This window comes from Patella vulgata, chromosome 4 (assembly GCF_932274485.2).
Source record: "Patella vulgata chromosome 4, xgPatVulg1.2, whole genome shotgun sequence".
Classification (NCBI taxonomy): Eukaryota; Metazoa; Mollusca; class Gastropoda; family Patellidae; genus Patella; species Patella vulgata.
In genome coordinates this window covers 56500020-56517968 of record NC_065882.2, presented here as the reverse complement: position 1 = coordinate 56517968, position 17949 = coordinate 56500020, and the positions used below count along the sequence as shown (strand labels likewise).

The following is a 17949-nucleotide window of genomic DNA, read 5'->3' as shown; positions in this document are numbered from 1 at the left end:
TCATTAGCCCAGTTCCAAGCAGAACAGTAGGACGTTAAAACCCCATTTCATTTCTTTTCATTTCTTGAAACTAGTTGGGAAGCCCCCCAGTCTCTACCACATGCCCCGGCTCCTTCAGCTATGTCTAAGAGCATGATTTGCTACCATATCATCTTAGCCCACTGCCACCGCTGCTTAATATTGAGCGACTTGTTTATTCGACTGAATTATTCGACTGAACTATTCGACTGGTTTATTCGACTGAACTTTTCGACTGAATTATTCGACTGGTTTATTCGACTGGATTATTCGACTGAACTAACTGACTGATTTTATCGACTGGACGAGGCCACATGATAATGTCAAATACCTCATCCCCATCGCCCCCCTAACCCAACATATCATATATAGGGACTCTATTCTTTTGGAGGTGGACAAGGACAGATGTCTAGTCGTTCGGATGGGACGAAAAACCGAGGTCCCGTGTACACATTGGCGTGCACTTAAAAGATGGGGGCATATGGGGATGAGGGAAAAAGTCAAGCATGACTTTATTAAGCCGCGGTGGCAATAACTAAGATAACACCTTAAAGTTTTAATTTGAACAATCAAATTTGAACATGAGGGGACGTAAAAAATAAACAAAAACAATGATAAAAGATATTGGAATTAGTGCGTTTTTTCTTTAACTTATACAGATTACAAACGATTCCAAAATTTTAATAAGCCATCGACCGGTTTATTCGACTGACTATTTGTTTTGGACTTAGGGTCGACTCAAAAATGCAGTATTTTAATGACATGCAGAAATAGTCACGTGATCAAATTTATTTCCGGTAATATGCATGGAGAAAATCTCGAGTAGAAAATCTGAAGTTGAAAGTCGAATGTCAAAAGTTGATTATTGAAAGTAGAAGTTCTGCTGTGGAAAGTAAAATTTTAACGACTTAAAGTTGAAAAAGTGGACCTATTAGGTTGAAAGAATTTTCTCTTTTGCTTTTTATTTTCTACTTTCTACTGCAGATCGCATTTTGAACCTGATACCCCGCCATACCTTTGGGGCATGGGAATACTTTTTTAAACTAAAGGGTGTGCACTTTCTAAAACACCCTTTACTGTTCCCTTTTGATATACTTTCCTATCGTTTATTCCCGTTCATATACTGTAATATACCCAAAATACAGGGGAGGGGGGCGGATTTATGACACCCCCAATTAATTCGGTTCTCTAGTGCATACACTCCAGATCCAATTTATTTATAATTCCTTGTTTGATTATTGAAACTATAAAACATACCGTTAGAGATTTAGCATGCGGTTTCGTTTAAGGGGTTTTAAAAAGTGACAAAATAGCTAAATATATAGATGATTATATTTTATATCTTAAAAAACAACAAAACATTACAAACCTACGATGAGTGAGATTTAAGGACAATGTGTCATGTATCAAAATAAGTTGCCTGTCAGTCGAAATCAGTAAACATTATAATTTTTTTAAAAGTACATAATTACAATCTATTATTAGATTGTGCTATCACAGCTAGAATACACCCGTATAAGGTTTTTATGGAGTCTGAAAAGAAAACAAAAAAGTGAAATTATCCTAAAATCTATATTGCGCCAGCCAAAGAAATTAAACCTTCCACAACCATTAATGAATTAATCGATTTATTATTTATGTACTCATTCATAAAAAGATTGTCCACGTTAAGGTTTATTTTTAAAGATAAATTATGCTAGATTTAGAAAAGCGCTGGTAATTCTTGCTATAATAGTTTAACAATAAATACTTGAAATTGAATATATTGCAATTGTCAGTCAAATTTCTGAAGAATTTTGAAGTTTTGAAAAACTGGTTGATTTTGACTGTTATATTCTCAATTGTCAAGTACCATTGCCAAAATAATAAACGAGATCTCGATTTTCAGTCATTCAATGCCGGCCATATTAGCGTTTAACACAGGACATTGTATAACCTACGCAATATCTAAGCCACCAGATGGATTGATGGACGAGTTGATTATGTGCTTGGACATGTGAAAAACATGTTTAAATAAATTTTTTTTAACATTTATGATCAGAAAAAAAACCGAAGAGGCAAGTTTAGCTCTTTCATAAGGCCTCTTTAACGGCTTTACAATTCATTCACTATATACATATATTTAGCCAAGTGTAGGATCTAAACGCTTTATATATTTCCAAGAAATCTGAAAAGTATAAAAAAAATCCCCTGTCTTATACCTGATATCGAATTGTTTAGTATGAATTGTTCGGTTTTCACCATCAAAATGAATCTTATGTTCTAAAGCTATATCGCATTTATCCAGTTCTCCAATATTTGTTAGTTTTATGCGAACAGCGTCTACCATTACAAAATCACAAAAATCAAACTCCATCTGAATAATATCATAAAATGTGATCGATACCAATATAATGATGTGAATATGATATTAATAGCCAAAACAAATTATGGCAAAATCATAGAATAAGATCATTAACCCCAAGATAAAGGAACCGCTACTTTCGATGATGGAGATAAATGAATATGATATCCATATGCTTACCATCTTAACTTGGTAAACGGAACCACGGTGACTCACTGAGCAGGAAGTGCCGGTGTCGGCGGATGCCGAGGAATTTCCCCGGATATTTCCAACTCGGTTTCCCCTTGTCAGTGGTACAGGGCGGAGGATCTTGCAAAAAATGTGTCTAGTCGTTCGGATGATATGGAAATCGAGCTCCCTTATACACGTTGGTGTACACGTAAAAGAACCCTTGCTAATTGTATTGAAATAAGAGTTGGCTGTTGGCCAGGATACAATTTTCCCCATGACACATTTCATGGCGTATGCCACGCCGGCATAGACCCAGTCTGTACAGAACAGTGAGACATTAAACTCCATTTCATTTCATTTAATTTGGTATACGCACTTTGTACATACGCAGTGTATGAGGTTTTCATATATAAATAAATGTTGGATTAAGATATATTATCTCGACCAGGTCATATTCCACAGCCACTTTTATTTGAATTAATACTTACAAATTCTACTTGAAAATCTTTCATTGCCATCAGATATTGGAAATATGTCCACAGACTTGTATGTTTTTCTAGTTGGAGTGTAAAGCCACTCGAGGAAAGATCAAAATCGAAAGATTCATTCACACATCTAAAAACACCAGGATATACATTAAATCCCATAATCTCTGGTTCTATCTTCTTCCATTCTATAATAAAAAACGTTTTGGGCGATGATAATGAGCAGGTCTTTTAGGGAGTTATATGCTATATTTCCTGGGTTTAGATTTTGGACGGGGAGCTGCATCCCACGCGCTACCCGTCTAGTTTGTTGTTCTTCTTAGGGGCGACGCTCTTCGAAATTTAAAAAAAAAATAAATACAACACTGACCTCACCAATTCAAGAAGGTCGACGTAAAACTTTTACATGACGCCGCTATTCCAAGATGGCGCCGTTGACGTCATGCTCCGCCTTTTACATTCTCTTCGTACAAGTTAAAGATGCATTATACAAGAGCTAAATATGCCTATTGCAGGTCTTTATTGTGACTTCAAATGTAATATATATTATTATTTTGACATTTATTCACATGGCATTCCTATAATCAACTCTCTAGATCATCGGATGGCCGTGATTCAAATGGATTTAAACACCCACGAGATTTAAAACCTTTACGATAAAATGGATAACTAGCGTGTCAAGTTACTACGACAATGAGTAATTCTACGCTGGTTTTTTTTTTAAAACCTTCCAACACTTATAACTTTGCTCAGAATATATCCATTTTTCATTATCTACTTTTGAACTATTATAGCAAGAACGGTCAGCTCTATATCTAAATCTTACATAATGCATCTGTAACAGATTATATTCAGGGATCAAGCATTATCTATTACGAAATCTACCTGCCTGAATTAAGATCTGTTTCCTATGCATCTTTAACAGATTATATTCAGGGATCAGGTTATTCTGGAAGTATTCAAGTAATGCTATCTAATACAAATTCTACCTGCCTGAATTAAGATCTGTTTCTTTGAGATCTGTACCAGATCTGAAAATATGCCCATATTGTTTCATATTGATAATATACACGTTAAAAATATAAGTAGGTTTGTAGATCACGGTAATTAATGTATAGGAATAATAATGGTACATTTGGTTGGTTTAGTGAAGCTTGTGATTATACATACTGAGAATAGAAGACTAGGGTTATTAATAAATTCCTGAATACATCATGAAATATGGAATGATAAACTGAGTTGTGTTGAAACGCTTTTGCAAGAATGCAAATAGAAATGACCCTTTACTTGGAAATACAATGGGTAATTGTGCAGTTCGTGTTTGTTTCATTATAATTTGATATTAGCTTCAGATTTCTTCATTATGATGCTGTAAATTTAGAATCGCCAAACTTAAATATAAATGAATAATGCAACATCACGAGACGAGCGTGTAAATAACTTTAGATGGTATTCTGGGTATTGATTGTGCGCCTATGCTTATTGGTCTTTATTTATATTCGTAATACGAATTTATAGAACGACTCATTCAAAAAATTAACAGAATAAAACTGCATTTCCTTTAGTACGGATCCGGTCCGGCTCCGGTCCGGTTGCGGATACGGAAAAAAACACTTTCATAGAATTTTAGTAAGAGTGTTTCCTTATGTGTGGGTGCGGATACGGTTCTGTATGCGGCGTCCGGTACGGTTTTTCGAAACGGACCATGTATCGTTCGGTACGGAAACGCATGCGGAACCGTGTCCGTAACCGCACATAAGGAAACACAGTTTGGATAGCCCGCACGGGAAAAAGCTAAAAATAGGTTGGGAAATTCGTCCTTTCTTGGACACGTGTTCGTGGAATCAGAAAAAGAAAAGATGAAAATCGAAAGAAAGGACACAGAGAAACTGATTGAACTTGTACGTGGCCATCGATGCCTGTATGATGCAAGCGGTGCAGAATATAAAGATGCACAACTGGTGCACAATGTCTGGGAATCGATTTCCCAGGCTATGGGATATGATTCCATAAAAGGTGAGTGGCCAAACTATCGATGTATAGTGACTGATAAGCAGATTGTATTCTATCATCACATCAATCAACTTTATAGCACATATTTCATTGCTGTGCCATCGCCAGTTTTGCTATATAGTTTACATTTAAGCATGCCCTTAATTTTGAAAAAACCTTGTTCCAAATATAATTTTAACACAGAGATCATTGCTACGATAGCCAGGTAATACAGGATTCCTGAATCGGAAGTGCCGAACGCCAAAGGAAAACACGAGTCATCCCTCTATATAACTGACTGAAGTGACAAGAGACACATACATGGGCAAATTCCGCTTGAATGACCGCATATAAGGATACACAACCTGCCATGTGCAATGTCTACTCCCGGACCGGAGCTGGACCGGAGTTGGACCAGATCCGTACTAAAGGAAATGCAGCTTAAGTCTTTCAATATCGCGCTTAGGTGTACCGTTACATATGGTATTGTGTTGCTTGACAATGTAGATTGGAGCACAAATTATATGAAATTGCCTTGGATCTGTTCTGTCAAAGCATAATGGATATATTTTTACAAAAGTTATTGCTATACTGAGGGAACCGTTCCGACTCAAACTCATAATTGCGAAAATATCAGAAAGTCTACCAAATAATTTTCTAGGTCTCCCCAATACTGAATTACAAAAAAAAATTATTTGTCAATCATATGTTTAGAATAAAAAGCTTTATAGTGATATAATAATGAGTCAGAGTATTACATTTTGTTGTTACTATAACACCAATTAATACGCGTCTCGGTGGCTCGTGATTTCAGGATAGGCCGAATTGCAATGCCCCTCCCCCCGCTTTGATTTGAAAACATATTTATCTCCTACTATAGTCATTGTTTAGGCATTCTAATTAGTCTGATATTAAGGGCATTTTCCCGTTCCGCATCTTAGTTGGGATTTTCCCCCTGAACCCTCAAATCTTATATTATCAAGCTTTCAGATATCTACTAACATGCTTTATCTGTTTATTTTGTTCTATTTTTTGTGTGTGTGCTTTTGTTTGTTTACCTGTATGGAGCTCTTCCATGAGGTTTTGTATCTTCAGCAGGGTGATACTCAATCTCTGCTTTAAAAAGTCTTTGTTTAGAAAATAACGATTTTATTAAGCCAACTGGAAATGAAAACAATGTTAGGTTTCATCTATTATGTTAAATAGAATCAAATAGGGTTTAACGCCGTACTTAACTGCAGGAAACGGACTAACCAAGAGTAAAGAGTAACACAGGAAGGACAATTTCTACTCCTTTCTTTGCAATATTATACTTAAAGCTGCAATATAATTTATCGTCAATAATCAGCCTTAAAGTTACAATTTCATATTTTCTAAAAAAAAGTCAAAACATAATTATTTCTATGTCTTTTGCTCAATAGGTTGTCAACTCACTATTATACGATCATAGGTTATCTTTCTCACACTTAAAAATCTTCACACCGGAAATAGTAACACAATTACCCCCCAATTACCTTCCTTGTTTTCCTATTCCCCACCATGGAATAGCTATCTTCAAACGTTTGAATTTGAAGTTGAAAATGATATTTTTGCCAATTTCTCAACTGGCAATATTGAATTATAGGATTAATAGGATTATTCTTTAACAAGGTAGGACTGTTTATAGATACCATCTATTTTAGGGCTTTATTTTAATACATTTTAAAAATATAACTTAAACATATGAAATTGTAACTTTAAATCATACTATTGGTTGAATATCAATTAAATATTTCTAGCATGTTAAGCTTCAGTACCTATATTGTGTTTGAATAATGATAATTGGTCATGTCATTATACATACATACATTGTGTTTGCGAAATGTGACCGTTTGAAAGATACATAAATGATAATGTAGTTCCTTTCGATATTGGTACGTATCGGATCATAACTTCATGGATTATGGCCCCTGATTGTACGCCAAATCACATTTTAGGTTGTGGACACACTAGAGGTTACAATTTTTATCCATTGTAAAAATCGTTCAAATTTATTACTGTTACACCATAATAGCAGTTGAGTTCGAATTTCGTGAAAATAGGAACGAAACTGCCCGATTAATGGCCGCTCCATAGTGTAAAAGTATGTTATACCAAGGTTGTGAACACTCTAGACGTCACAATTTTCATTTGATTTTGATGAAACTGAAAATACTGTACCTTTTGATATTCGCGCATATCGGACCGTCAAATCGTGGGTTATTTTTATCCGATTTAAGAAAAAAACTTTAATGATATCACTGTTACACCTGAATGATGGTTGAGGTCGAATTTCGTGAAAATTTGACCGAAACTGCGGGACAAAATGGCCGCTCCACGTAACAAAACGGTGTAAAAGTATGTAATACTAAGGTTGTGGGCCCTCTAGCGGTAGCAATTTTATCCGATTTGGATGAAACTTAAAATATATGTTCATATCACAAAGATCTAGATTAATTACGATAGTTGTGCGTTACCGTTCAGTGGAACATGGAACCTGATTGTACGAAAAAATCACTTTTTTAGTTTACCTAGTTCTCTGTCCATCTCTTGCAAAATATATGCGTGGCAACCGCTTGTTACTGATTAGTAACCTTCGATTTGTATTTTTGTTTACGTTTATCCTTATTTCTTGATTTTAAAGAATGACATTTGTTTGATCTGTGGTTGAAAACAATCATGAATATACACACAATTGTCTCAAAGAAGCTCATACAATGTCGAGCACATACCTGGATGTCGCAAACTACCTAGCCACCTCATATTGTCTGTTTTAGATGTCAGATCTAAGAAGTAGCCATATCCTATTATAACAGATGCGAACGAAACTAGACGATCATTTTCATATATAGATACTATGTTTGTTGGTCTTGTTGCACCTATAATAAATGTTTGAATGATTTATTACCTCTCGTTTCATTAATACAGTGCTGTTAATATATATATTCTTTTAACATGAAAATGTTATTGAAAAACCCTTACATAAACCGATTCTAGAACCTTTAAACAAGATTTGTATCCCATGTTGTCCGTGACGCTTATGTTGATGGATGATATCTGTGGTGTTAATGTTGATATCATTTATATTATGAACGGACCATAGTTTATGTAATTACATTTTGTTTTCACAGAATTGTTTGTAATTAATCAATGAAATGTATTCGGTGCACTGTTCGTTCCAAATGACATCAAAGTTAATATTTCTGTATAAAAGTCATCCGAGTAAATATTTATAACTATCATTAAACAAGAACAACATATTTGATTTATGAAAATATTAACATACTCATAAACTAAATTAGTTACTACCTCGTATAATGTGTAGCACAGAAGTGACTATGTCTTTAGTCTTGTAACACCCACCAGCTAAACCATTTCCAGTTCCTAAAAGGTTGATAAAAAAAGTATGTTTTGTGGTCTTTTATAATATAGTTACATGTCTATAAATGGTTTATAAAGATAAGATGGCTGTAAAGAATAATTCGTCTAATAGCGTTTGTCGTTAACGGCATCTTAACAATATGATTTGAAATATACCTGTAGGAATCATACCAATAGGTATATTTAAAGAATGAAGTTCAGTTTCAGGATTATTCAAACAAACTCCTTCTGCCTTTTGTATCCTGCGTAGTAAACTGTGCATCAGTTCTTGTAATGTTCCATCACCCCCCATTATCACTATCCTGAAAAGGGGAGAAACAAAACGGAGCATTTGAGTTTTATTTGAAACAATATAAATGTTTTCTATATACGAAGGTAGTGTGATATAATATAAGTACTATCCACAGCAACCATTAACTTATAATGTGAAATGCTGTTTTAACAATATGAAACTATCATAAGCTCACCCATCATACAGATTGAAATCCGTCTTTTTACCCATTTCTTCCACATGCTTTGGATAATCTGAAACTAATGTTAGAAGTATTGAATAGTACTTCAAGAAATTGTGTTCCATTATATAAATGTAAGTACACAAAATCTTATTTTATTGTACTCTATAAATATTCTGATTACATTCATTATAAAAAGTATATATTTGTACATTAAATATATATATACTATTCAAAAAAAGTAGGGGATATTTGATTTTGGGGGCATAATACTAAAATATGCAAATGACTACGAAAAAAGTCACTATAGAACCTAACAGAAGAAACATTTCCAGTTACATGTGACGCCCAAACGCACCAATAGCTACCGCATGGAATGCAGGTGATGCTTGGGATCATCATGGGGGTCCAACCCAAGATTTGCACGACTCTGACTTTGAATGTTACAGTCATTGTGGCATTGAATTCCAGGGTGGAAACATCAGTTTAATTGTTTTAGTGACCAGAAAACAAATTTTGATATGCGTCGGCTTACCCAAAATGAAAGGTTACGTGCCCTTGGCATGCTACAGATCGGCACAACACAGGCGGTTGTGGCGCGGACGATGAATGTTTCTCAGTCTGTCATAAGCAGGCTATGGTCCAGATACCGTGATACACAATCTGTACAGGACAGACCACGCTCAGGTCGACCAAGGGCGACAACTCAAGCCCAGGATCGATTTATCGGTACCTTGGCCTTGAGAAATCGTGTCATCACAGCAAATCAGATCAGCGCTCGTCTTCAAACAGACACTGGTGTGAGAGTGAGTGGCCAGACGATTCGGAATCGACTGCATAGGGGTCACCTTCGCGCCCGACGTCCTCGCGTGATCCCTTGTTTGAGAGATCATCACATTCAGGCAAGACGTCGTTGGTGTAGGGATCGTCAACACTGGGATAATCGACGCTGGAGCAATGTGATGTTTTCAGATGAGTCAAGGTTCACTGTTGATTTTTTGGACAGACGTAGGAGGGTGTGGCGTCGTCGAAACGAGCGCTTCCAAGACGTTAACGTCATCAGACATGATCGATTTGGGGGTGGTTCTGTTATGGTGTGGGGAGGCATCACTGTTGCTGGAAGAACGGCTTTACATGTTGTTGCAGGGCGTGTTACAGGCCAGTACTACCGGGACAACATCTTGGCAGTCTATGTTGTGCCGTTCGCACGACGTCATGGCCGCCGTTTCATCTTCCAGGATGACAACGCAAGATGTCACAGGGCCAGGATCGTTACAGGTTACCTCCAACAACAGAACATCACCACATTACCTTGGCCAGCACTGAGTCCCGACCTCTCCCCCATCGAGCATGTCTGGGACATGCTTGGACAGAGGTTACGTCAACGTCAACAACGTCCTGCCAATGTCCAAGAACTTGCTGCTGCGTTGCAACAGGAATGGGACAATCTGGACCAAAATGACCTTAGACGTCTCATTAGGAGTATGCCACGTCGGATCAATGCTTGTTTGGCAAACAGAGGAGGATTTACCCGTTACTGACTTGGTTGTGACCCCGGGTATCATTTTACCCTTATAATGGTCAGTCTGTGCCTTACTTAGTCTAACGATCATTTGGAATAAATCGATGAATGTGAACTTCATTTCATTTTGTCATTTGTTTCTTCGTCAGTTTCATTAGGTGACTTTAATAACACTTAAAAATCAAATATCCCCTACTTTTTTTGAATAGTATATTTGACAGATTTAATAATTTAGTATTTACCCATTACGGTTGTTTCTATAGCAGCTAGATTGAACAGGGGTTTAACAACATCATGGTATATTTGTTCAGCATTTCCACATCCACCAATAGGATTAATAATAACCAATAAATTACCAGCTTTCCCTGAAAATTTACAGAATAAACAAAACTTGTTTCCGATGTCACGATCGCTGAAGATAAATGGATGTATCTGGAGGGCATGCTAATGGCATGTGACAATAGTAGTACTTTAAAATTCCTTCTGTACATATTCATCAAAGAGACTGTAATTTTTTGCGATTATCTTACCACAGATCCGATAAACCAATTACCTCGAAATTGTCGTCTGTTAAGTAGCCTCGACCACCGCAATTCTAAACCACAATATAAATAAACATACACGGGGAAAGGGGGAAACGAAAACGATGGTACATTATTAATAAATCGCACGACAATAGTGGCTCGGATCCAGCTGCATCTGTGGTGTAGCCTCTCTTAGAAATGGTGTTCGCTCTCTACTTTATAATCTTTTAATGACATTAAGCGATTGAACATAATGTAACACAGCACAGTTCTATGGATAACAAGATTTCGCTGTTCGTTATCAAGCATACATGTAAATTATACAAACAAAGAAAAATTAGAAAGCGTTATGTATGTTGGGTGGTAATTGTCCAAGAACCACTTTACCGGACCCCCAGTGGAGTTTGTTCAATGGGCTCACCCATAGGGTCCATGCAAGTGACCATCGGTGCTACGAGCCCATTAGGAGCTCGGGAGGGCCATTGACAGCCTATGAGCAAATTGGGGGCTCGGTTCCGGTCCGGCGAGCCCTAGTGAGAGTTGGGCGCACAAATGAGTCAGTACAAGCGGGATCCGGGAACCTAATGGAGTCCAATGGGGTCCTTAATTTTTCAGTATTTCGGTATTTAAAGTTTTTTGGTAATTAGTTTTGTTTTTTCGATAATTAGTTTTGTTTTTTCAATTAGTAATATTTGGTATGTATGGGTTTACGGACATTTTCGGTAATTAGTATCTCATATTTTTTTCAAAATTTTTCGGAATTTAGTACATCCATTATATACTGCTCATAATACATCCCGTTACCAGTACCTGAATTAAAGTGACATGACATCTTTTATTTGTGTATCAAAATGAAATTCAGTGTGAAATACATTCTAAATTCATGTGTGTAGATTAAAGTTATATGAAGTCAGTTGTTTCATTAAAACGAGAAATAACTAGAGTGAAATTTGAAACAAATTATATAGATCCGATTTAACCTAATCGGATCCACGGCTTTAACTGTAATGGATATACTTAAAATAATGATATATTAAAAAAATGGCTAATTCATGGAAGACAGTTCAAACATCATACTATATAGATCTTCTTTTCACTCTTCGGCTTTCTATGTTTCTGCTTTTAACAGAACTGAATATGGCCTTACCTTGTTTACATCTATCTGTTATCTTTTTAATGAGATCCGCGCAGTTCCCCTTACAACTGAAGATCTTATTAGAGCGCAACAGTATATGATTTTGATCATTGGTCTTTGGTTTTTGAATAAAATGCAAACTGAAAGTTGAGTGCTTTTCAACTTCCACATCTGTTTCTGATTCCTTTTTTACTCCGATGATATTTATATAGGGAATTGAAACTGAAAATGGAAAAGTATATTGTTCTGTGTTTATTGTTAACTAAAATAAAAGGTCCGCCCATCATTGTATTATCCACAGAACCATATCAACGAAATAACAATGTTATTGTATGATTTCTGACATTTAAAAATTATCCCGATCATTGTGCTAATGGTTTCCAAATTAACAGGACACGAAATTTAAAAGTAGTTTGATTGATTTATTGTAGTATAAAGAAGATGTACTTAAATGTTCAGCAATATGTAATTGCATTAATCACTTTAACATATTAAGACCTACATATATAATTCATTCTGTTTCTGTCTGTGAGTTGAATAGGCGTTGTATTAGTTGTAAAGTAAAGCTGTGTTCAAAATTTAATACCGTTTAATTATTTTGCAATATTATATTCAATATGTGATCAATTTGATATTCAAATATACTATGTATATGAATTCAACGTTGTGCCTTTATTTAATTGTATCATTATGTACCAGTCACCAAAATACAACCACTGCTTTGTCAAAATTGATCAATAGCAATGACCTTAATTTACAGCTGTATGTAGAATGTAGATTGATTGAATGCATAATGCATTTAATATATACGATTACGGTATTTCAAATTTATCTATTAAATACAATGTGTGGCTAATTTTAGAATGTATGGCTAATTTAGGCATAGTTTATCAAGTAATATTATCATGGGGGGGCGTTGAAGTTATCGGGGTCAAATTATTATCTAGATGATTTTGAGTATCCAGTAGTGTTCGGGTGTCCTATTCAATCTATCATGAAGAGATCAATCTTTCGTAATACGCCAAAATAATCAACAGTGATAAAATAAATAACGAAAAGTATACCCAATCGTCTCCTTGATTTTAACTTTTACCAGTATATTTGATAGAAAAAGATGCTGGGCGGATGAGAAGAGAGACAATAGACTGGCTTTGGATAAATTACATGGTTGATTATTTAGACGGAACATATAAATAAAACGAAATTCAATGTATTAATAATCTTAGTAAGGGTTGTATACAGGGAACCATATATATCTAGTAAATAAAACCCAAACCTTGTATTTTGTCAACAATCCAATTAACACCTTGATCATTTAACCATAACTTGACTGGTTTAGATTCACTAACAAAATGGCCTTCCTCTTGCATGGTCTATTTGATCCAAGTGCTTTAGTATGTAGAATTAAAATATAGACCTAAACTACTATCTCCGCTTGAATGCAGTCTATTATAACACCTCAATAACATTCAAGATCGCTTGTTCATAAAACATTCCGCGAAACAACAATGTAATAAGTAATGAAATCGAAAGTAGACGTGCATGAAGACATTTCCAGGTACATTGCTCGCAGAAATGACGTGTGTAATTATAAGAATGATCAATTTATAGACATTGGAAAACACAAAAATGCAACTGTCTGGTCTATTAAGTGTACATCGATGTATACACGGCTGTACCCGACAATAAAAATCCCGGTAGGCTCTCGTAACAGAAAGTGCTCTTAGTACTTCTACTATTTTCTATATTCGAAACAGTTGCATCACATACCCCAAGCAGTGACATATTTCAAATTTGTTGGGCGCAACTAATGTAGTTTTACAAAAGCGCAATTTGATTTGTAAAGCCAGGTGTTTAATGAATGATGCGTAATCTTTCCGATGCGAATCCTGGGTAATTCGGGAGTTTACTACCGTACATAAGCGCACTATGGCAGCATGGGGTGGACGTTAAGGAATTGGTTGAATTTTCTCAATCCCGCGAAAGAGATCAGTAGAGTAAACACGAGAATTTCGGGCCACAGTGTATGCGCCAAATGATTATATAGCGATTAACCACATATTCCTGGATTAATCATAGCAGTTGAAACGTTTCATCGCGGCTCGCAATATGCCGCACCGACATACAAACTACACTGGAGATTTGTCTCCTGGTGTTGAAGGAATTAACACATATGACCTAAACAAATCGAAAGTAAAATATTTGTTCTAAACTGTTCACTTTTGAGAAATATATGGTTTGATTTCCAAGTATTCGTCATCCGAGAATAAAATAACCATTTCGTCTTTTACGAAGGGCTGCCAGTCCCTGTAAAACAGCAGGGCAAGGACAAAGATTTTAATTAAGTTTACAAAGTTCCATAAAGTCACACACCCGATTAGAATTATTTCAAATACATATAAAAACGATATTTTGATTTAACCAATTTTATTCAATTACATCATAAACACAAACATTGCAACTGAGTTTACTAGTTGTACGATGATGAAACCCTTTAAGCATACATAAGTTATATGAGTGGTGTACAACAAACACGAATTCTCCATTGTTCCACACTGGAAATAATATACAATAACACCTTGTGAATAAAGCTACCTATACAACACATGCTAATTGAGTTTGACGAAGATGGTAGTGAATAAGCAAAAACACGAGTTTTTCATTTCCAGTTTGTGGTTTACTATTTAATCTAAATCACAAACTAAAAAAAAACCATATACTGTTATCAGGTTCTAACATTTCTGTGAAAATGACGTACTGAAATATAAAATTTATTTATAGCCTGTACATTTATATTTGAATAGTAAAAATCCAAAGGATCATCAATTGATATTTTCTTGGAATGCCCCAAGGGGAACAACTCCCTTTTACATGCATCATTATGAATGCAGACCAGCAAAATATTTCACGTTGATTTTAAGATTATTTTCCCACCCCAAATGTTTTTCCAAATCTGCGTGTTTCGGCCTTCTTCATATCATGATCCTTTTTCATAAAATGAATACGATGCTAAGCCGTCATAATATTTTGGGCTAAACTATTTTCGTCGATTTATGTGGAAGTATCATGATATTATTTTGATTTAAATTACAGATATATAATGAGCGATTCTTAAATAATGTACAGAAAATATAATCGTGATGACTGACATATAATTAAATGTTATTTTGTACATAGTATCAACACTATTGTGGTTAATGAAAATATGTTTATTGGGTGAATGAACATAACGAAAATGCAGGCTATATTTTAATGTGTACGGAAAAATAAAACAAGCGTTTATAAAGAAAACTCAAACAAATGGAAATGAAGTGGGGCTTCTCTTTAGATAAAAGGTAAATGAATATCAAGAGGAAACTGGACCTTTTTCTGGCTCCGGATCACGATACCGTTGTCTGAAAAAGAGAACATAATTTACTGTTTTGGGTGATCTAAATCACAGACTAAAGTTTCTTTTTGTAAAATAACAGTTGCCAATCTCTTATAATTTTAACAAATAAATGCATGTCAAATAAGATAAAATATTTGGTATCTCCCATCGGACGATTTCCAATTTATCTCGGGGGCGACAACAATAGGGAATCGAAAATCGTGAAACCACTTTCAAATCCAGATTCATCGCCTCTACTGTGTATCAAAAATATAACCAGTTGATACCAAACTGGTAGTGGGAATCAGTCGTTTCCATTAATAAAACCCTGCTGATATTCCTAAAAACAAGAGAATTCTTTCAAAAACGCCATTAGCCATTTCTTTAAACGTGTACCGGTATCCATAAAATTGTGCCTTTCATTACAAAAAATGCTGGTTGGCTATACTATGACATATTGACTAATAACATCATTCTTCATTAGACCAGTCGGTGCAGAACAATAGGAAGTCAACCCACATTTCATTTAATTTATAATAACTTATCAGAGTTATTGCTTACCTATCGAGGGTATTGTATCATAAAGGTCGTGACCTCTAAAGGATCGAAGATGAATACTGATTGGTGTAGTTATTTTTTCTCCAGTTGACAATTCCCAGAAACCATCAGCCGTATGTTTCATTTTCACCCATGAATTTCCTTGAAAAGCTCGAACTTCAGTTGGCGGAATTCTAATTATTTTAAATATGTAAATAAAATACGTAATAGATGCTAAAGAATAACCAAATACAAAGAAATCAATCTAGCGAGTACAATGTTGATAACAACAGTCTTTCGGGAAAACATGCATATTCGAATAATCGATAGCTCAATAGCGTGGTATGCTCAATTTCGAAAAACGAAATATGGTGATAACATCACAACATACAAATGATTTATTAAATGTATAGTAAACGTTAAAGTTTCAGAAGTATAGCCTATTTAATGCGTTTTAACTGCGTTAGCTTTCGATTCTGACACATATTCTACCAATTTGTTTGTAAACTGTAAGCCATATTTTAAGAAATGAAGATTATCTGCCAAATTATGACTTCCTGCTCACATTTCTGAAGCAAGTGTTAGAGCATTATCAGCTTAAGAACCATTGTTAAGCGATGTTTCCGCTCAATTATCGTCTCCTAGGTTCACTAGAAATAGGTTCAACACAAACACGTGCCGTTGCATCAATGTCTCTCGGATTAAAATGAATAATACATTTCCGAAAACTGTAATCAGTGCTCGTTTGAGAGATGTATGTAGGTTTAGTACGAAATGAGATTGTATCGACTATTGTGATAAGTCTAACAGTGAAACATACAATGCAAATAATGCTCGTTGCCATTACTCCCTGCTTAAATTGTAATCTAAAGACTTAATTTTGAAAACATTAAATGATATGTTCTTTATGCTGTATACAAAAAAAAACATTACTTGGAAAGATTTTAAATTAATTACTCACCTTGCATTTCGTACCTGTAGTTTTATATACCATTCATTTGAACCTTGTAATAGATATTCTATATTACTATTTCCCACAGGACATTGCACAGCCTGCATTAAAATCTTCCATCTACCATCTCCATTCTCGGCGAAATCCAAATCTCCTGAAATAAACGCGAAAACAAAACAATTAAATTCAGCAAAAATGGAGTATAGACAGTACGAATCCTTATTTACACTTGCAGGCGGGTTTGTAAGTTTTAAAAGCTTGTGTTATTATAAATATTCCATGTGAGCTTGTCGAATGAGAAATGGTATGTGTACTAGAAAGAATTCGCACACTTTGCCTGGTTGTTAAAATACCAATATTTGTTTGTCTTCAGAACGATACCATCATTTATAGACCAAAAAGGGCCAGCAACCCAAGAAAACCCTGAGACAACACGTGTTATGTTCCTATCGATACCAATCACATAAACCAATGCCTTAAATAAACAGATGAATGTAAAATGTCACAATGATGTGATTTAAAAGATCAGTCTTAATCTTCAAACAGTTACCTTGAAGACATCCTGGACATAGATCCTTCACAAACACATTGAAATCACCAACAATAGGATTTAACCCAGCCCCTTTTCCTTCGGCGTGCACCTACATTAAAACAAAATAAACCTATGAGAGGGGTCCCGTAAGATTATAATATAATCATTTGTGGGATGAAAATAATTGGAATTTTAATTACACAGGTTATGGCATAAAAGAAAAACTTACCCGAAAGCACATTCCACAAGCAACAGAATCCAAGAATTGTGCTTTATTTAATGCTACAAGATAACCAATATGTGGGCTCATGGCTACTGGTGGTAAAGACGGTGGATCATATTGACATGTTCCGTTAGTTGTTTTAGTGTAATATGTTCCCTGAAACAAAGGTAAATCAAAAAATGTATGCAGAAAATTATATCAAAATAAACAGTTTCGGGTAATATGACAATGAAAAATAACAATGAAAAATAAGTAATCGCGACGAGTAAATTCTGTGTTTTTATGCACAGTTG

At 35.2% G+C, this 17949-nt stretch overlaps 1 protein-coding gene across 2 annotated transcripts; it reads right to left on the bottom strand.

Moving 5' to 3' along the window:
• Positions 1 to 373: 373 nt before the first annotated feature.
• LOC126818500 (ceramide kinase) lies at positions 374 to 13471 on the bottom strand. Of its 2 annotated transcripts, XM_050545963.2 has the most exons (12): positions 13319 to 13471; positions 12055 to 12264; positions 10626 to 10748; positions 8877 to 8940; positions 8566 to 8711; positions 8338 to 8412; positions 7761 to 7907; positions 6069 to 6171; positions 4012 to 4049; positions 3022 to 3206; positions 2220 to 2374; positions 374 to 1551 (listed from the first exon to the last, which is right to left on the bottom strand). In XM_050545963.2, the coding sequence occupies exons 1-12, from the start codon at positions 13410 to 13412 to the stop codon at positions 1500 to 1502; spliced, it is 1392 nt and encodes a 463-aa protein (XP_050401920.1). In that variant the 5' UTR covers positions 13413 to 13471; the 3' UTR covers positions 374 to 1499. The 2 variants fall into 2 exon arrangements, with proteins under 2 accessions (XP_050401920.1, XP_050401921.1); XM_050545964.2 differs by lacking the exon at positions 7761 to 7907.
• Positions 13472 to 17949: the final 4478 nt, after the last annotated feature.